Source organism: Heloderma suspectum, chromosome 11 (assembly GCF_057233095.1).
Source record: "Heloderma suspectum isolate Gila_16-S chromosome 11, 16-S_ref, whole genome shotgun sequence".
NCBI classification, from domain to species: Eukaryota; Metazoa; Chordata; class Lepidosauria; order Squamata; family Helodermatidae; genus Heloderma; species Heloderma suspectum.
The window spans coordinates 33824486-33845654 of NC_139468.1; the positions used below are offsets into that span (position 1 = coordinate 33824486).

The 21169-nt window shown below is 42.4% G+C and overlaps 2 protein-coding genes across 13 annotated transcripts in view; one reads left to right on the forward strand and one right to left on the reverse strand.

The window, feature by feature from the left end:
- The window catches only part of IGF1R (insulin like growth factor 1 receptor), a 251807-nt gene extending 234362 nt beyond the window's left edge, over window positions 1-17445 (forward strand). The window contains exons 17-21 of the mRNA XM_084817400.1: window positions 2939-3049; window positions 4677-4836; window positions 5434-5563; window positions 8689-8823; window positions 12222-17445. Of these exons, the coding sequence (XP_084673526.1) occupies window positions 2939-3049; window positions 4677-4836; window positions 5434-5563; window positions 8689-8823; window positions 12222-12588 (903 nt within the window). The 3' untranslated portion in view covers window positions 12589-17445. The remainder of the gene's footprint in view (window positions 1-2938; window positions 3050-4676; window positions 4837-5433; window positions 5564-8688; window positions 8824-12221) is intronic.
- PGPEP1L (pyroglutamyl-peptidase I like) overlaps window positions 15103-21169 on the reverse strand; it is a 28139-nt gene continuing 22072 nt past the window's right edge. For 7 of the 12 annotated variants that reach the window (XM_084817414.1, XM_084817413.1, XM_084817410.1 and 4 more), the window contains one exon: window positions 18826-19179. In XM_084817414.1, the coding sequence (XP_084673540.1) occupies window positions 19146-19179 (34 nt within the window). In that variant the 3' untranslated portion in view covers window positions 18826-19145. Of the gene's footprint in view, window positions 15681-18728; window positions 19180-21169 lie in introns of those variants that run through there. The other 5 variants (XM_084817411.1, XM_084817406.1, XR_014785408.1 and 2 more) reach the window with 4 other exon arrangements.

A 21169-nucleotide genomic window follows, 5' to 3' on the forward strand; every position in this document is an offset into this window, starting at 1 on the left:
TATTATTATTCATTCATGCTTGGTCCTAACTTCCCTACCTACTCTACCCCTTCTAAAATCCTATACACAAACCCCACTAACTAGATGTTGCTTCCACGATCCCTAAGACCTTATCTGACTAATTAATTGTAAGTGCATTCCTTTTATAACCTCAGATTCTTCACACACGTACAAGCCCCTTTCACTCACTCAGTACCAGATAGTTAACCCTATCTTACCTTGGCCCCGTTTAACAATGAAAACACGTACATTAACATAACATGCGTATGTTACAACTTCCCACATACCAATACGTAATCCAAACAGGCGGTTTTGTGTGTTCCCTGGTGGAGCAAAGAAAAACTTCAGTTGCTGAAGCGGAGTGTGAGCTTGTAGTGCTGTGGCATCGTTCCATACCACTCGAGTAACATTTGCAGAGCGAATGGACTGACATGGTTACTTCTGACACTCCCAGTCAGAATAAGTGTACACAGATGAGATGTTGGTGCTCCCATTAAGATACCAGCTTTTCTCTGCTAAAAAGAAAGAGCATTTTTGTTAGAAAAATAAACTTTGCTTGAATCCAGAGGTGTTAAGACTGGTAACTGTAATGGTGCCATGGACACATTCCAGAGGGGGAGAAATAAATCCCATTCATTTTCTGATTGGTATTCGCTCCTTGCAAGGTACTTCAGGCTTTTCCTCATTGGCGGAGGTCTCTGCAGTCCTGCTTCCTGGTGGCTATGGCACTGGCCTTTTTCTTACCTGTGATAGTGTTGGTTGTGTTTAGGGATGTCTGGATTTTGTGAAATCCGTCCCATGTGTGTTTTGCGGATTGTGTGGTGTTTCTTCTGGCCGGATTCAAAACGTTTTTTCATTACGCAGAAAATAATTCTGTAAGAGGGTTCACAACAATTTACGTAATTTACGTTAGTACGTAACATCGAGCGTATTGTCTCCCATTCCATTTAACTTTGGCCGGTGTATATTTTCCAGGATAGCGTATGGTCTCAGCAGAAACTTGCATATTTTCCTACAAATAAATTTGCGTAAATTTCAGGAACGTAAAAAAAAATCTGAAAGTCCACGAACTCTGCGCGGCCTGAGGGGGTCGGTCTGCAGCAGATTCTGGAGGTCAGATTCTTAGAAATCTGAACTCATTTTAGCCCGTCTCGAATTTCTCCAGCATCCCTAGTTGTGCTTGACACCCAGTGGAGGCTGGTGGCTCCAAGGTCAGTGGGGCGGTGAATCCGCTCTAGGTTTCATTCAGAACTCTAAAGGAGCTATCCAAGGTGCTGGATACCTGCTTTAGAGTTCTGACCAGTTCTCACTGAAACTCAGAGGGGATTCACCGCCCCCTGACCCCGAAGCCACCAGCCTCCACTGTGACACCTGAAGGATGTCTTCCAAAGAGTTTCATGGGTATTACCATGAGAGCCAGTGTAGTGTAGTGGTGAGAGTGACGGACTGGGAGCTGGGAGATCCGGGTTCTAGTCCCCACTTGGCCATGGAAGCTCACTGGGTGACTTTGGGCCAGTCACAGACTCTCAGCCCAACCTACCTCACAGGGTTGTTGTTGTGAGGATACAACGGTGAGGAGGAGGATAATGTAAGCCGCCTTGAGTTCGTTGCGAGAGGGAGAAAGGCGGGGTATAAATGCAATAAATAAATAAATAAATAAATATTACGGGGTCTTGGGGGTGTTTCTGAGTAAACAAATGCTTGCAGAACACACCTAAACAACCAGATTATGTGCATATTTACTTGGAAGTATATCCCAGTGAGGTTTACTCCAAGGTAACTGTGACTAGGAGTGTAGCCGAAATTTATCTTTGCTGCCTTGCAGTGCAGACTGGGAGAAATCGGGAGCTGTGACACCCTTCCTTTGTGTTCTCTCTGGCTGGGAAAAGGAGCAGAGGCTGCCAGCATATGCTCCCCCCGCCCCATCAGTCTGTCCAGTCCTCAATCATGGCTGTCCTGGCAAAGAAGCCGTTTGTCATTTGCTGTAGGAGCCATTACTTTGAGAGGTGCTGTTTCTGGGGAAAGGACTTTGTGAATATAGCCACAACAGCTGAGGTTTCTTGGATGCGGGAGTGGGGTATGGCATGCTCCTGTGTCCTCCTAGAGACAGCACAAGGCTGGTGAAATTCATGATCCTATGCACAGATACATGGAAGTAAGTGCTGTTGAACCCAATAGGACTTGGTTTCTAGTAAACATACAGTGAGGGTCAGTGGAGGCTGGTGGCTGTGATGTCAGCAGGGCGGTGAAGGCGCTGGGTTTCAGTAGAAACAGTCAGAGCTCTACAGGGGCTATCCAAGGTGCGAAGCTCCTTTAGAGTTCTGACTGGTTCTGCTGAACCACCTCCCCCTATATATGCCTGCCTGAGGATTGAGGAGCTCTCAATCTGTGGAGGAGCCCTCCCCTGTGTCCCACCAGTGCGAGACATACACTATGGTGGGACGTGGGAGAGGGCCTTCTCTGCGGTGGCACCCCAGTTGTGGATTGCCCTCCCCTTGGAGCCCCAACTGGCGCAGACACTGGTTTCATTTCGGCGCCAAGTTAAAATATGGCTTTTTATCAAAGCCTTTGAGGGCTAATTGGATTCCCTGAGTTTGCACCCTGTTTTGTTTAATTGTTTTAGATTTTAAATTGGTATTAGCTTGCGTAATATGTTTTTAGCTGTTTAAATTAGTTATGGTTTTATACTGAATAAATTGATTTTATCTGTACACTACCCTGAGATCCTAATGATATAGGGTGGGATATAAATGTTCTAAATAAAGAAAATAATACTGAAACCCAGAGCGGATTCATTGCCCCACTGACCTCAGAGCCACCAGCCTCCATTGGTCAGCGTATAATGGTGTGTACATGGTGAAGCAAAATACATGGTGGTGCGCACGCTTTACTAAAATGCTGACTCTTCGGGTGTATAATCCAAGCATTTCTCTGTCAGGTGCGACTGCTGGGGGTTGTTTCTCAAGGCCAGCCCACTCTGGTCATCATGGAACTCATGACCCGCGGAGATCTGAAGAGCTATTTGCGGTCCCTCCGGCCAGACACGGAGGTGAGTGCAGTGGGTTTTTGCATTCCTCTGTTGCAAAAGAAGACGGTCCTTGAAAACATCTTGAATTTTGCCAATTCAGGGCACTCAGCTGTGGTGTCAAGAGAGCTGCTTGTGTTGTTGCCGTTGTATAAGCTAGCTATGCCATGTTTTGCTTTCGGTAAGCTGTAGCCATCTCTTTACTGATTAGCAAGCGTACAGAACGTCCTATGTGGATGCCTTTCAGTAATGCATAGATAACATCTTGTCAAGCTGCAGTCTTGAATCACAGGGATCCCCTGTTCAGTTTTTAGAGAGCAAGTAAGGGGATATAAAGAAGAGATGTAATTGGGTTGTACTGGACCAGCAAGAAGCGCTCTCTTAATTTCTGTCAACTCCCTGTTTTTTCTCTTTGAACTTGTAAATTGCATTTGGTGGCAACTGGAGAGGGCCTTTTCGGTGGCTGCTCTCAGGCTGTGGAACTCCCTCCGAAGGGAAGCTAGCTTTGCTCCCTCTCCGCTTTATTTAAGTAGGCGTTTAATTTGTATGTGGACCTGGTGCTGTTTTTAATAATATATTTTTTCTGTAATGGTTATGTTTTGATTTCATTTTAATGTATTGTTTTAGTCTATTTAAATTGATTCTGTAAGCCACCTTGAGTGCCACTTTTGGTAGAAAGGTGGGGTACAGATTTAATTAATTAATTAAAACTACAGCTGTTTGGCCTTTTTGCTCATCTTTGGACCCAAAGTGTCTCTTCCCCCACAAGTTGGCTGAACTTTGGAGTTCTGTGCTTCCTTTCTCCTATCCCTGTACTACTAAATCGGCTGTTTTTCAGGTCTGAATTAAACTTTCTGTGCCTGCTCTGACTCTAGATCATATCTTCAACCATTATGGTCATTTGGTATGACGCAGATATGTAAATTGCTCTTGATTTAAATGCTACATGCTGCTCCCCTTTCTGTTTGCTCTGAATTATGAATGAGTATTGCAGCGAAAACTAGTGTTTAGTCACACTCCCGACATTTAATGTTCATGCTGGCAACAGAAGGTTTTGGAACCGGACACATGCGTTTTGTAAGGTCCGCATAGGGTCGGCAAAAGCAGTAAACCCCCAAGAACTAAATACAACTGGAATTAGGGCCAGTATGTGTTCGGTTCTCCCTGGCTTCGCTGTGGACCGTTTCAGATGTAAATAATTGATAGTGACACAGTGGAAGCATCTGGCTTTTGTGAGAGGAGGAGATTAAAATTTGATTATAAAGGAAATGATGTTCCTTCCTTGAAAGGGGTGGGCGTGAGGAATATCCTCTCTACTCAAACACAACCTTAGAAGTGGACTTGGGGAAAGAAGGCATCACACAGCTGAGACAGGATACCTGGAATTGCTGTCCTCCTTTCTCTCCCTCTCCTGCTCCATTCTTTTTCCCTCCCTTGCTACTTTGTTTACGATGGGGAGAGCAGAGGGTGGACTTGAGGGAGAATGGCTCCTAGTCCGCTATTCCGCATCCCTTATTAACAGCGGCCTGCCAGTGAGACAAATTGCCCCCAAGGGAAATTCAGATGAGCCAAATTTGAGGATTTTGGCAAGGAAGAATGAAGCCGCTTTCTCAGCTCATGTTGTGGCTGTCTCCCATTCCTCCTTGTTTAGAATAACCCGGCCCAGACTCCTCCAGCCCTGAAGAAGATGATTCAGATGGCTGGTGAAATTGCCGATGGCATGGCCTATCTCAACGCCAACAAGTTTGTCCATAGAGATCTTGCTGCAAGGAACTGCATGGTGGCCGAGGACTTTACTGTCAAAATTGGCGGTGAGTTTTTCCTCTCTCTTTTTGCCCACATGTAAAGTGCAAAGGAAGCACGAGCTTAACTCTAAATGGAAATGTGTCAACCATAGGGTTTCCTAGGACTAGTGTTAGGGCTGTGCCTGTCTCTTATGCCGCGATCAACACCATGCAAGTTGGTGCCTAGTGCACAACTCGGTATCCTGAGGATCTCAGTTTTAACTTTCTAAAAACCAAACAGAAGCAAATTTACGGCCATTTATTGTGGTTGTATAGAAAAAGCTTGTAAACCTGTGAGTAGGGCTTTGCAAAATCTCCAGAAGCTAAAGGTGGGTGGGGCAACATGTCCCGTTCTTTTCATGGGGTAGAATTTTGATTCCTTGCCTGTCTCCTTGTCGCTCCCTGTGACTGGAGATGAAAAAGAGGGTCATGGCATGCAGTATCCCATGCATGCAGGGAAACTCAAAATACAAGCTCACAATTGAGGAGCAACAGTGACAAATGAGAGATGCTTTCAACCTGAATTGTTTAGAGGGAGGTTGTTGGGTCCCTCAGCCAGTTCGTGTTCTTACTCATTTTTTACTGTGGTTTGTTGAGCGCACATGTCCCTTCTGTACTGTGTAGATTTTGGCATGACAAGAGATATCTACGAGACCGATTACTACCGAAAAGGCGGGAAGGGACTGCTGCCTGTCCGCTGGATGTCCCCAGAATCACTGAAGGACGGCGTATTCACAACACATTCGGACGTTTGGTAATAATGAAAGTGTTCTTAACAGTATTGAAGTCCTCTTCCCTGGGCCCCTGCGACTTAATTATGGCTCAAAGAAAACATTTATGTCACGTTTTCGACAACTCTGGTTTTTCCTGTTTCCCATTCTGTTTGCGGAATCCTTTCTGCAAGCTCAGTGTAATGTGCTCTCAGGGTGTTACATCCTCCTCCTTGGAACTTCTGTCATGCTAAAGCCCCAAAAGCGCGTTTAAACAAATACCTACGAGGAGAGACTGAAAGAACTGGGCATGTTTAGCCTTGAGAAGAGAAGATGGAGGGGAGAGATGATAGCGCTCTTCAAGTACTTGAAAGGTTGTCACAGAGAGGACGGCCAGCATCTCTTCTCGATCATCCCAGAGTGCAGGACACGGAATCATGGGCTCAAGTGACAGGAAGCCAGATTCCAGCTTAACTTCAGGGAAATCGTCCTGACTTTTATGACAATGGAACCAGTTATTTAGGAAGGTGGTGGGCTCTCCCACATTGGAGGCATTCAAGATGAAGCTGGACAGCCATCTGTCGGGGATGCTCTGACTTGGATTCCTGCACTGAGCAGGGGGTTGGACTTGATGGTCTTGTAGGCCTCTTCCAACCCTACTATTCTATGATTCTATGACCTGTATAGTTTTTAGGGCTGGCTCAATTCTGTAAAATCTATGGAAGGCTTTTTACCAGCAGCAGCTGCAAAAGAGAGAAAGGAAAGAACCAAAGATCTAGCTGGAAAACAGCAGCTCTTAAAAAAATCATCTTTGGATTAAATTCTTTGACATAACAGACTTAAAGCTATAAAATTAAAAATTGTGTCATTTTGTTTCTGTACTATTTTCCCACAGCCCCAGAGAAGCATTTTGAAACTCCAGGCTTGGCAGTCATGCTCCTTACATAGACTAGTGTATTTTGGAAACCACTTGGCTTCTCATTGCAGAATTCTTGGGAAGGGAGAACCCATTGCTCCCTTGTAATCCTTTCTTCTGGAAAGGCTAACTTTGGAGCTCAGCTACGTCGCTTTTATTTCAAATTCCACTGACAGTGTAAAAATAAACTACTATCCAAGGCAGAAATAATGTTTGGGGGTGGGATGACTTGAATCCAGACCCCAGGGTAATGAGATCCTAGTTACTAACAAGGGAATTTCTGTTAGGGTTGATTCCAACATCTGAATACCTACAAGGGAGCCATTCATGCCATTGATGTTGCATCCAGAGGGATTCCAGTGTTGTGGCGTATTACACAGACTGTAAAGTATTACTTGCAATGAAAAAACCATGTCAATTTTGCATGAACAAAATAGGGCAGGAACCTAGTCTCTTCTTTGTAGATCTTTTTTCTACAAATCAGCAGTGGATTTTATCATGGAGTAATAATTTTTTCTCCTTCATGGAGGTGTATGCGTAAAAATTGAAACTGGACCACCCTTTCACAAAAGATTCATAGCAGCTAAAAACAAACAGCCACTTCCCTCAGAGTTCCTCCACTCGTTGCTTTTTGCAATGCAGGAGATTTATTTGCAGATCAGAAAAGGCATATGCCCCATAATATGTGAATGGCTTCCTGAGTGGTGTATTAGGTCTGGGCGCACTCATCAGAATGTCACCACATGCATAGGTTTCTGGTGCATATATTCCAAGGCAGAAAAATTAGTCTTGTACCTTCAGTATTTCACAGAAGGGATGGCAATGTGTTGTTGGATGTCTGTGAACACACATGGCTTGCTTTATGGCCCACGATCAACAATGCATCCCACGCAATTTCAAATTGGAATGCTTTGAACTTTTTATCTGCATATATATATATATATATATATATATATATCCCTTTCATTATGAGGGACATCCCTCATAATGAAATCTCTTCTTTGAGAACTGCTCCATTTCCCTTTGGTCATGCCTGATTTAACATGCCTCTGGATTTTCTGCCCTTTTGTCTTGTTGTCCCTCCTTTTGAGGTGAGCTATTATCCTACTGTTGAGAGTCCAGGGTTAGGAAGAGACTCTATATTTGATTATGATGATATGAGTAAAATAGCTGGTTCCCTCTCAAATGCCTGCAACCTGTTGCAGGCCTTCTATGTTGGGCTATGTTTGTGTCATCATTTTTTCCCCTGGGCAAAAGAAGACCGCTTCGGTGGATAGCTCAGTGAAAACCTCAACTCAGTGGCAGCAGTGGAAAAAGCTAATTCCATGCTGGGTCTCAATAGGAAAAGGGTTGAAAATAGCAGTGATACAGGTTTTTTGGAAAATTTTGAACGGGAAAAAATTCTGGAAAATTATCAGGTGCCCTAAATCAATTGGGATCTGATTTAGCGTGTTTGACTTACGTTCAGTAAACAAAACACCAAGTTAATTTTACATGCTGTATAAATATTTCAAATAGGCCTTCTTTTTTCAATAGTCAAAAGTAGTTTGAACTGAAATATTTGATGGGGAGGGGGGTCAGTAAAGCAGACTTAATGTGGTTTGAGTGTTACATTCAAAGCTTTACTTGGAAATTACTTCTATTAGATGCTTGTCATATCTTGAAATATTTAAAACTCAGTAGGATGGACTTCCCATGCAATCGCCACATTCATACTTAATGCTAAACAATGACTGAGCATTAAAAGAATGCACAAGGCTCAGGCTTGTGTGCACCCCTTCCCTTCTCTCTCCCTCTGCATTTGTGGGGAGGAGACACAAAGCTTCCAGAATGGTTTGTTAACAGCTCCATTTCCTGTTTCATTTTCTTACGTTCTGTTGTATAACTCCTGCGTGGCACTTCGTATCAAACAAAATTTATGTAAAGGGGGAGTGAACATAAATATGATTTATACTCCTGTAGCAGTGCTGTTCATCAAATCCAATACGTACAGATAGATACGGTATTATTTTAGTGGAAGAGTTGCTTGTGCAAATTTCACATGCACTAGCAACAATGCTCTGGCGTTGCATTTTCAGTAATTGCGCCCTGATTCATGCACGGTCTAGGCACAGAAGCGCTCAACAAAACAGTCCAGTAATTGCCCCAAGTGGGCACTGCTCTTGGCAAAATGCACACAGTAGTCCATTCTGTTTAAATGAAATTCACTGGGTTTGACCTGAATGCTTCCTAACTTTTAGACTTTCGTTGTAGGTCTTTTGGTGTCGTCTTGTGGGAGATAGCTACATTAGCAGAGCAGCCTTACCAAGGCATGTCCAATGAGCAAGTTCTTCGCTTTGTGATGGAGGGTGGACTCCTGGAAAAGCCAGACAACTGTCCTGATATGCTGTATGTATTTCCAGACATTTCCCGTCCATCTTCATCAGGGTTCTAAATCCCAGAGATCCCACCATGGATTGCGGAGGCTTTCTGCTTCAGACCACTGCCCTCTACATGTGGAGAGGAACTGCACCGGAGGGGGAATGGAGCTAGCATGTTCATCCCCCCTCTCCTTTCTCATGTGTATAGAGCCTACACACTTCCCAAATGCCTGAACAGGGCTTTCATGTTAACTAGGCTCAGGTTTGATTCAGTTCTCCACGAAGTAGCTTTCTGGAAGGAAATGCCGCGTCTTGCTGTTTTTTGTTGGAGGCCCGCATGAGGGATGCAAAAGCTTAACGGGCCTCAGCTGCTTGGGATTCTTGGGAAAAGAGCTTATTTGGCCAGAAGGCTGGGGCTGGTGTCAGGTGACAATTCAGTGCTGTTTTGCTGCTTGCTGGCTGGCTGGGGTTGGGCGAGAGGAAGAGACTGTTGGAGGTTGCCATGGAACTGGATTCCCCACCTTACATTCTTTCCCCTCTAGGATGGGAATCTCCAGCAGGCTCAGATGGCTTTGAAATTATGCCTGACATTGTGGGAATAATTTGACAAGGCGGGCAAGGGGAAGGAGTGTGATGGGCTGGAAAACTGTGAGGCAGAAATAGTTTCCCCTTCTAATTTTCTGCGTCTAGTCTGAAGTTTTCCCCACAGAGTCGAGGGTGAAATCATGTTTTTAAGATACTCGGGCATTTCTGAGGAAGTTAGCAATTGTTTAAAGTTGGGAACTTGGGTGGGAATGTCGACTGCAGTTTAACATGGAGCTACTAATAGGTATAAGTTGACATAATTTCTTGGATGAAGGAATTACTTATTTCATAGGCTTATCAAATTACCTTCAACGGTTGGCCAAGCTTTACGTAATCACTGTTTGGAATTGTTCATAGAATAAATAACTCCATTTTTTAAAGGAACTGATTACAGCAGGTGTTTCAGTTCCATCACCACCGTCAGTCCCCCCCCGCCCTCCCCCCCGGTAGTTACTAAGGCTTGATCCACATGTACATTACATTGGCATAGTTGCCACTGAAAACCACCTTGGTATAGCAGGAGTTCTGTGCTGCTGCTAAAACATATGGGTGACTTAACCATGTTGTTCTACCCTTATTTTTATTTTTTCTTATATTTGTTCAATTATTTATAAACTGCCTTTCATGGCATAACTACTATGAAAGGCAGTTTATAAATAATTGTACAAGGTGGTGTACAAATGTTGTATATCACCTTTTTGTATACCACCAATTTATAAATTTTGTACAAGGTGGGGCACAAAATGTCATTAAAAACCAGAATAAGAAAAATACAAACATCCCATTGAAACCACAATACACAAACTGAAGAGATCTCAGCAGTGAATGAAAAGAGGACTAAAATAAAAGATGCATTTGACTTTTTCTCTAAAATTTCCAAGGATGAGCCCACACCCATTGCCTTGCATGTGGAATGTTGCCACAACTACCATCACACTCACCTAGGTGCTGCTGACATTGAGGCCCATGAATTAGCAACCAAGAGGCATGGTAAACAATCCATACATCATCCGCATAAATGTGGAACTCCTGCCTGTGCCACAGCTATGGTTTGTAGCACACAGTAGAGTGAGAGGTTTTATTGCTGATTAATTTGTATTGTGTTGTTTTTGTTGTTTTGTTTTGATGCCATGGTAGTTTATGCTCACCGCTTTGATACCTCTGTGGAAAGTGGTACATACATTTTAATCATCATCATCATCATAGGCTTTTGACAGCAGCCATATGATGACCGCTTAGCCATTAGCTCTGTCCAGAATCCCCCATAGAAAAGAGGGTGCTGTTAGCACTTTGTTTTATTTGCTCCCTTATGATGGCGAGTAAGAGCATGGCTCCATCAGCTTGCAGATTCTCCTTCCATCTCAGGAAGAGCATTCTGTTTCCAAGACGGAGTAAACAAGGCCTCCAATCCACTGGGTAAGGAAAACTTCCTTTTATGGGAAGCGGTGGAATGGCTTAAAGGAAATGTCACGTGTTTGCTGGCACTTGATGTCACATGTGTGCCGTTCTGCTCGTTGTGGTATCTCCTCAGCAGTGCCCCTCAGGGCTTCGGGGCAAAGAGCCAGCTGATACCCCCTGTTCTTGGCCCAGCTGGCGCTTTTATTCAGAGACAGAATAGTCAGCTGGGGAGGAACGGCAATGAAGTAACAGAAATGGATCTTGGATATTTATGTCACAGGCTTTCTCCCTGATTGTGAGGCCATGAGGGAAGGCAGGGTAGTAACGACAGTTGCTACCAGCTAGCTGCTTTCAAAATAAGGGAAGTTTAAAAAACCGTGGTTTATCGGGTTTTTTTCCTTTTCTTTTTTGAAGGTGATGGGCAGATAGTATTTCACCTTCTTATTTTGATGTGGATTTGGTGCTAGATTTTAGGCTGACTTTTCATAAAAGTATTCCCCACATTTGCACCCTTGCTATGCTTTTTCAGGCACAGGGTTCTTGCTGCCAGCATTTTTGGTTGTAAAAGTCAACATTTGAGTTGCAGCTATCGTGTTTGTTGCAACTGAAGCCTGCATTTTTTTAACGTTATTGTTAAGATCCTTTCAGCTGAAAAATGGTCATTCCTGTGTAGCACACTGTGTGGCTTGTAGGCACATGGTCAAATCCTTTATATTTGATGATTAAGATGGATATATTCAGAGCATCCAGTCACTGTAGTCTATCTTTTCGGACCCTTCTCGCAGCCTATACCGTAAATTAGGGTGGGCCTTCTGCAGAAGTTTTGGCCTACAACATCCATCAGCTTTAGCTAGCACAACCCGTGGTGAGGGATCATGGGAGTTGTAGGCCAAAACATTTGCAGGGTCACAAGTTTCCCAGCCCTGTTGTAGATGAAGAGGGTTACGTGCTCGCTGCTAGCTGTACAGTCTTCCCAGAGAGATTTGTGGTGTCATGAGTAGGAAGAGAGCAGGCTGCTTTTTCCAGTTCCCACACTGGTGGCCTTATCTCTGGCCCACCAAACTGGATGCACGGGAAGGTTTTGTGACAGCCTGCTTTGTGGTTTGCCTGTTCATTTACAGCAGTTGGCTCTGCACTTCTGGTGATGTGGCTGTCCTGATTCTGGAAAACTGCCATCTATATTGCATCGTTCTGATCCAGTGAAGGGCTGGTATTGTGGCTAGGGCTACTTTGCCTCCGGGGATTGACTTAACGATCACCTTTTGACTAAAGGGTCATGATACTTTTGACTTAAAGGGTGCATTTCTGTAACTGGTTTTTCCCATCCAGTGAAATATTTTCCCCAGCTTATGTATTGGAAACTCCAGTAAATTGTCTTAGTGCTGGAAAACCAGGACTGTAGTCAAATTAGATAATATCTGTCCTCCTCTCTTCTCTTCCCAGTTTTGAACTGATGCGCGTGTGTTGGCAGTACAACCCCAAGATGAGACCCTCCTTCCTTGAAATCATAGGGAGCATTAAGGATGAGCTAGATCCAGCCTTTAAAGAGGTCTCCTTCTTCTACAGCGATGAGAACAAGCCCCCCGACACCGAAGAGCTTGATTTGGAGACCGAGAACATGGAGAGCATTCCTTTAGATCCTTCCTCTACCCTCCAACCTTCCGACAAACACTCAGGACACAAAGCTGAGAATGGTCCCGGCATGGTGGTCCTACGGGCCAGCTTTGAGGAGAGGCAGCCGTACGCGCACATGAACGGGGGACGCAAGAACGAACGAGCCTTGCCTTTGCCCCAGTCTTCGGCCTGCTGACCTTTAGAACCAGGTTTTGCAAACACATGTGCGTGCATTGGGCGGGTGGGGTGGGGGAAAGAGAGCAAGCAAGGAAAAAAATAACAATCTATTCAAAAGCCTACTGTACCTCAGTGGATCTTCAGAACTGTCATAGCTGCACACAGGAGAATCCTCTCTTCAGTTAGAAGTTGAAATAACGTTTTCTTTTTTCAATATGCAAGCAGAAGATTGTTTCAAGCAAAATAACTCTGTATGCGGGGCACACGGTCAGCCTTCTAAAACGTTAACATTAACACTTAATAGCAACAGAAAACTTGAGAATCTGATGTGTGTCTCCCCTTTCTCTCCTTTCTCTCTGCTTCATAATGGGAAACATATCTGTACGAAGTTCAACTGTATGGCACTTTTTAAAATCACATCAAAGAAAATTTCAGGCCAAGCGGCTCTCTGTTCCCCTTGCAAGCACCTGCCTAACACTGTAGGTTGTTATAAAAAACAAAACAGGATTTAAAGAAAAAAGACTGGATTTTTAATATTATTCCTTAACCTTTTTAGGATCATATAAAAGATTGAAGGGCCATTATTTGTCCAAGGTTGTAACCGTTTTCAACGCTGCCAAATTTTGCCAAAAAAGAACTTGCTTTTAGGATTATTTGTAGGCATGGAAGGAGCAAAATAATCATATGCTCCATTTAAATGAAATACAGACCAATACACTCCAATCATACACTGGCATTCAAAAAAAGATCAAATTGTCTAGATTTTGGATTTTTTTGGACTGGACAAAAACCTGTTACGCTTTTTTTTTTTATGCGGTTGAGAACATAAGGCGTAGAGGTTGAATAAGTGGCCCCGCCCTTACATTCTGGACAAAACTGGCACTGATGAGCCAAATCAGAGGGGGAAAAAGATATATCTTGTGCAGAATTTCAACAGCACTCCAAAAAGGAAATAAAGACAGACAAAACCAGAAGGGATTTCCATGAGTTGCTCCTGCTGTCCTTGGCAGGCTTACGGGAAAAAACTTAGAGAAACACAAAAATTGGAGAAGAATAGCCAATTAAACGGATTCAAGCATCCAACACTTTGTTGACCTTTTTTCTCTCTGTTATTAAGACTTCAAAGGGTCTTGCAGTTCTATGTTAGACCATGGATCATTTGCATACACATTGTCTTTTTGTGTCACTTTTATAACTTTTTTACAGTTCAGATACTCATCTATATGTCTGTACAGAAAAAAAGCTGCTATTTTTTTGTTCTTTATCTTTGTGGATTTAATCTATGAGAAATCTTCAGGTCTACCCTTTTTTCCCCTTGCCACCCCCCCCCCATTCCCAACACATTTCTTATGCTTTGTACTATAATGTGTAACTTCTATTCTTCACCTACCACCACTTTCCCAAGATGCGATACCTGAAACATGATTTGCCATCAGCTGTTTAATGCCTTTTATAAATACATTTCTTCCTTCCTTCCTTCCTTCCTTCCTTCCTTCCTTCCTTCCTGCCTGCCTGCCTGCCTGCCTGCCTGCCTTCCTTCTTTCCTTCCTTCCCTCCCCCCTTCCCTCCCCCCCTCCCTCCCCCCCTTCCTCCCCCCCCTCGCTAGTTTTTTAAACAGTATCTAGGCTGTTTGGGTTAAAGCGTTCTTTGTGGGGCTGGAGGGAGATACATTTCTGACAGTGTACTCATGTGATGCCTGGGTATGTATCATTGTCTTTATCAACCATACCCTCCTTTTCCTCACCGTTTGCCCATACAGCACCCATGTCTGTTACAGTGCAAGGTATGATGGAAACTCAGGTCAGGGAAAAAAGTTAACTATTTAGTACATTCTTATTCAGTGTTCATGTTCATATTGGTGCGTGATAGCCTCACCCTGCTTTCCTATTGCCTTCTTGTTCTGGTTGTGTCTCGCAAAGCACCGCACACATAAAATACATACATGTGTATTAAACTATTGGGTGCAACGCTGTTGAGCTGCAAATACCAAGCCTTGGGGTCATTTTTTTAAAAAAAGAAATTGAACATTGTAACCCTTCCATCCTACGAGCAACACGTGTCTTTAGTTCTCAGCCAGTGGTAACTTTTACAAAGTCATGAACCCTTCACTGATTTTTAATGCGCTCTGGCCGTAACCCAATTAGAAAAGAAGATAGTTGATAGTTGATTTTGTAAAAAAAAAAAAGTGGACGGTTCAAAATGGAAGCAGGCTGCAAAAGGCATTGAGCATTTGGGGCCACCGCATGCGTGAACCGGCTGTTCTCTTGTGGCAACTCCATATAAGTTCATGCCAGCAGTTCAGACCAGTTTCCCAAAACAAAACTTGTTAGGAACTTGTTCGCTGAGTTGCATGCGTCTTGCTGCGAAAGAGAGAGCCCCCAGTTTCCAAAATCAAGGTGCCTTAACTGTTGTTAATTCACCTGTAGTTAACTTCACTGAAGTTCTATATTAGCACTGATCCAACTAAAGCCTGGCAATAGAGAACGGTTGTTCTGAGATGGAATGTTGAATTTATTCATTTTGTTGTTGTTGTTGTTGGGGCGGGGGGGGGGCGTGTTTGAGTAAGAACAAAGAATTAAAATATAACTGCTAGATGTGACTGGAGATAAAGATATGTTTGTAGTGCTTTTTTTTTCTCTCACTTGTGTAGCTTCAGTCCCACCAACTTCTTTTCACCTCTCCCATAGTTAGTTATTTTTTCCCTTTTTAAAAAAAGAAAAAGGAAAAAAAAAAGGTATTCTATGTAGGATTTTTTATTTATTTTTGTGCTATCAGTTTAAATCACTGTAGAGATGCTCCATAATAAATTTTAAATGCTGAGATAAGGGTTTTTGAGTTATGACAGGGGGACAGTTTTTATTATTATTTTTTTTCAAACATTTATCTACCTCACTCTTATTTTGTGTGTATATATAAAAATATACATCTCACATTTGTCAGCAGCCGACAATATACTGTTGAATACTGGTAACCTCATTCATTGTACAAACCACATCCCACAGGTTTTGGAGAAGGGAGGTCACTGCTGAATCAAAAAGGTCACTTGAAAAAGTCGGTAGCTGCTGCTTTAAAATACCACACGTATGCTTTCTCTTGATGGTGTCCTGAGGACTGAAAATAATTGTCAGTGGTCATTTGAATTAAAATCAAAAGCTGCTCTATGTCCTGTTAAAATGAATGGGCACGGGAAAATCTCAATGAAATACGCCTGTGATCTCTATACAAACGGGGTAGTAAAAGTATGACAGACTCAGGTCATCTGGGGTGTGAACTAGCTGCTCTCTCGGTTTTAAAAAAATGACAAGTGTTAACACATTCGTCATGCGCTAGTCATATACTAAATCTGGGTGATCACTCTGCTAAATATAGAGAAGGGGCCAAGGCAGATGTGGGTCCTTCAAATGCCCCCAACACTAAAAGGGATATTGGAATAAACTGGTACCTGCTTAATGATGAAGTGTAGTAGCTTTGGTTCTTTGGCCAGATCAAATAATGAAATGTGATATCCTCAAAGCAAGAACCCACTCAATTTGCACTTCAGGATTGGCTCCGGGAGGGGTGCTTCAGTTTAGTATGAACACCTATACATGTTTCATTCTGCACTGATAATTTAATGTGCCGATAGTCTGGAAGTCCTTTCCCCACACCTCCAAACCAGGTTTTGAACTGGAGCCTTTAAAGGACTTTGTCAAAAGCTTTTTGGAAAGGTGTAGAGCCAGTTGTTAAAACTGTAACTATTTTACAAGTTCAAGTACTAACAGAACTAATCCACCACTAGGATTGTACATTCTGCTTCCCTGATTTGGGCAGCTGTTCCTGCAGGTATCGCTTGTGGTATCTGAATAAAGTGTGACTTGGCTAGTTTGAGAGAGCATGACTGTCTAGTTCCCGTGTTTGATTTGGGGCAGGGGGTGGGTGGACGAAGAGGGGATTGCTTATTTGCAGTGCTCCCCCATTCTTAATATCCGTGATTTTGACTTTCTTCTTGGTGGTCTTTTTGTTGTGGCGGTGGTGGCCTCTCCTCTCTTGCACATATTAATCTCCACAACTGTGGGGATCCTCAGATCTTTCAGCTGGCTAAGAGCGTTTTGTTTTAAAACTGTCCAAGTTATTATTTTTTAATAGTATGTAGGTGGTTTAAAAATATTAGGAGAGAACACTAACATTATAGTGCCCATCTAAACACACATTTCAGAAGCATTCAAGTGTAAGGCAGTCATGTGACTAAAGTGGGCACATAAAATAAGTCAGCCCATCTGAATCAAACCACCTTGATTCTACCATTGTGTTCTGCACTCACAACATTTTTCTAAAAATCCGTTATGGTTTCCACAGCTCGTTTTTGCATTGGAATTTTGTGTGTGAATGTCCCAGATTTTATCTACCTGGCTTTTCTTATACAGACCTTGTGATGATAGTAAACCTTATTGTTCATGCATGTCAAACAAAGAATTAATGTTGGCTTGATATTGGACACAAGGCTGCCTTTTTCTCCAAGGCTGCTGTCTTGCATGGGATGGACAATTTCTTTTAGATCTTGATGGGTTTGAATTAAAGTCATAAAAAATACCTACTCATGGTCTTAATAGTGAACTCAGATGAGCTTGGCTCCATCAGTCACCAGATGTAATTATCCAACATAGAAATATATTGACTTCACTGAGGGGAGCAGAAAGTTGAATTCCTTGGTGTGTTTAGTTGAAACATAAGAACAGCCCTGCTGGAACACATCAGAGATCTATCTAGCCAAGCTGCCTATTTCCAGCAGGAACCAGGCAGATGCTTCTAGCCAGTCAGTCCACAAGTCTGCCACAAAGACAATAGCCATCCCTAATTCTCCCTGAGCAACTGTTATTCACTGCATCTGAAGCAAGAGGTTCCATTTAAGTATCATGGCCACAGCCATTGATGTAACTATCCGCCATAAATGTGTCTAATCCCCTTTCAAAGACATGTAAGCCCGTGGCTTTCATCACCTCTTGTCGGTGAATTCTGTATTTGCGTGTGTGCATGTCCTGAATCTACTACCAGTCAATTTCATAGGGTGACCCAGAGTTCTACGATTAGAAGATGGAGAACTTGCTCAATCTATGTTCTCCATGCCATGCATGTTTTTAAAACCTCTATTATCATCCCTCCTGTTCCATGTTTTTATTCTAAACTAAAAGGCTCGGAATGTTTTAGCTTTTCCTTGCAAGGAAGATACTCCTTGATCATCTGGATTGCCTTTTTCTACACGTTTTCAGTGGCTGTGGCATACATGTTGAGATGGGGTGACCAAAATTGTATGCAATATTTCAAGTGCATTTGCCCCATAGATTTATAACAAAGCAGTATATTTGCCATTTTATATACAGTCCCTTTCCTAATAATCCTAAGTATTGAATTTGCCTCTTACATAGCTACTGCACATGGCCAGTCACCGCAACCCCCAAGATCTGATTTTGAAAACCACAGACACTTCAGATCCCATCAGTTTTTATCTGTATTTTGGGGTTTTGCCACAGTGTGCATCAGTTGAATCGCAGTTGCCATTTTGTTATCTGCTTCTGGGTTTGGAGAAATGGGGTGGGGGGAGCTCTTTGTAGTCAGCTTGGGTATTCACCATCCTGAATAACTTGATGTCATTCAACAAACCTGCCCCCCCACTACTTATCCCAACTCTAGATCATTGATGAATACATTAAATAGCGCCTATACAGACCCAGGGTGGATGGGTGGGACTTCACTCCTTGTATCCCTCCATTGAGAAAATTGCCCTTTATTCTTGTCCTCTGCTTCCTGTTCTTTAATGTGTTACCAGTCTGTAAGAGCATCTGTTCTCTTATTCCACGACTGCCAAGATTACTCAGGAGCCTCTGAAGGACTTTGTCAAAAGCTTTTTGGAATTCTAAGTATATAATATCTACTAGGTTATCCACAACTACATGTTGCTAAAACTCTCAAAGAATTCTAAAATGTTGGTGAGGCTGGATATCTCATTGCAGAAGCCATTCTATGCTGCTTCTGTTTAATCATTCTTTAATGCATTTCACTAATTTTACTCGGGTAAATGTTAGTCTACAGGGCCTGTAAATTCCCAGATACCCCTGGCTCCCTTTTTAAAAATTGTTGGTAGGTTGGCTACCTTCTAACCCTTCAGTAAGGAAGCTAATTTTTAGTGATAACTTGCATATTTTCATTAAGATGAGCAATTTCACATTTTTAGCTTTTAAAGAACCCTTATATATATGATGACTGAATACAGTGATTTGTTAACTTCTAATTTATCATTCAGCCGTAAAACTTTGTCACATCTCTTCTCTTTGATTTTTCAGATGCTCTTCCCCCCTCCCCCAATAAAGTGGTTTAGGCACAGGTACCTGTCAGAGTTCTTTCAGTGGTGTGCAGAAGGTGGTTTGGTTTCAGAGGGAGGGATCTTGTATTAGTGCAGAAGTGTTACACGCTGAACATCGGATTTAGTAACCAGGCTTGTTCTGACAATAGCTAGACACAAAAGCAGAGTAGGAGACCAAGCTGGTTTCCAGCCAAGTTGCTTCCTCTGCTCAACACTTCTGCTCATGGTTCCAAGTAAAGTTAAAACGGTTGAAGTCTGTTAGCACTGATGCTCCTGTTGATACAAAAACAAAAAACCAGTTATCCCAGGACTGGTCACAAGATGGAACTGCTGTTTAGTTCTCTGGGAACTGCTGAGGATTGTTTAGAACAATCCATGGCTATATGAATGACACTCCTATTGTTGGTATAATGTTCTATATAGTTATATTTTTTAAAAAAAATCTTTCCATTCCAGTAGTCAGTAACACTTTCTTGTTACTCTCTTTTAATTTTGTCAACTGTGTATTCCATCACTGGTTAACAAGGAGTGGATCAATTGCAACTCCTCCCATGGTTGTGTATCCCAGTGATGAACTCTAGATACTGCGACTCCATTCTTTTTTTTTTTAATGAATAAATAAATAGTTGGCACAAACTAAAATAACAAGAGAGCATGTTCATATAGGTTGAACACTTTTTGCTGGAGGTGCTGAAGATACAGAACGCATGGGGTATACTCAACAAGCTGTTAGTTGGCATCTCAGTTTGGAAGTCCAGTTGGTTCTGAGTTGAGGCACTTAACATTTCATTTAATAGGTTTTAAGAACCACAGAGAGGTCCATCCAAACTGAAGGAAGAAATATGCAATGCTGTGCAAAAACAGTTGTGGGGCAGGAGTACTGATCTACGAAGACACGGTTTGACCGAAGTTCAGGGTAGTTTACAAGCATGGCAACATTAATGCCCAGAATTCACAACTAATTATTTGCAACTTGCAGAATTAAACTCTAGTCTCGCAGCGTCTTTACTGTGGAGTCAAGTACACTAAGTAGAACTTCATATAGGCTCATTTATAACATGTTTCCCCTTATCCAGAGCCCCATATGTACATGGAACCCCTGCACACACAGCCTTCTCTATTCACCTTAATGGAAAACAGCTCCATTGGAGTAAACAGGGAAGTCCTTGGTGGGGAGTCTGAGCTCTATGTATGTATTGGAGCATTTGGAAGGGATTGCTGGACTGGGTCACCTGACCATAATTAAGTGTTGCACAAGTTCCAGATGGCTGTCATTAGATGTTGTGCATGTGGAATGCGTGTGTACTTGTTTATGGTTGTCATCATTTAATTTTGTATCCTTTTTTGTTGACTAGCAATCTATTAGCATTTTCAATAGGGCTCTTAAGTCCAGTAGATTACGGGTAGTCAGTTGACAAAGATCTGGTTTACCAAAACTAATTACATGTTTCATTGCATTTTGTAAGTACATAGAATAATTTTTATAAAAATGTTTGTAGCTTATAAATGCCTAAAGATAATTTAAGGGCACTTTTTAGTGTGTGTGGATGTGTGTCGAAGGCTTTTTTCTTTCTTTCTAGGGTAGTGGTTTTACAAGTTAGCTTTACAATATGCCAAAAAAGGATGCTGTACCAACTCTTAAATCATGGCTCATTTGTTGCCCCAAGTACACAGTAAACCCAGAATATGTTCTGTATCTTCAGTAACCTGGTCTTCCAGAGCCCTCTGGATGGGTGGGATCATTTTCAACTGGTCTTTTCAGTTTTACTGTGTGGGTGCAAGTTGGGAAAACCTCATTGGTTAAGGAAACAGAACAAGTATTGCTGCTAAGCAGTCTTTAGCAACAGTCCTAAGCACATTTCCTTGGAAGTAAATGACACTGAAATCAATGGAGCTTACTTTAAGAAAATGTGTCTGAGACTGTAATTATGTTTGAATTATTTAAGTACCTGCTTTATTGTTGCCTAGGTTGATTGAAGGATTTGACTGCATAATAGGTGGCATGGTGAAAGGCCATTTTCAATGCTTATCACTGAATGAAAGACAACTATGTTTACGGATTCCTTGTTGCGTCTATTAAAAGGTGGTTTAGAATGCAGCCTATACAATTTATGTAGATATTTAGCAACATTAAAGCTTTGTTTTAAATGACCAACAAAGGTCCCTATTTATTATAATTATTTAAATAAGAATACCGAAGATCCTATTTCTTTCTCCAAATTAAAAATGATTTTTCTGCTCTTTACTGGAAGGATTCTGGGTG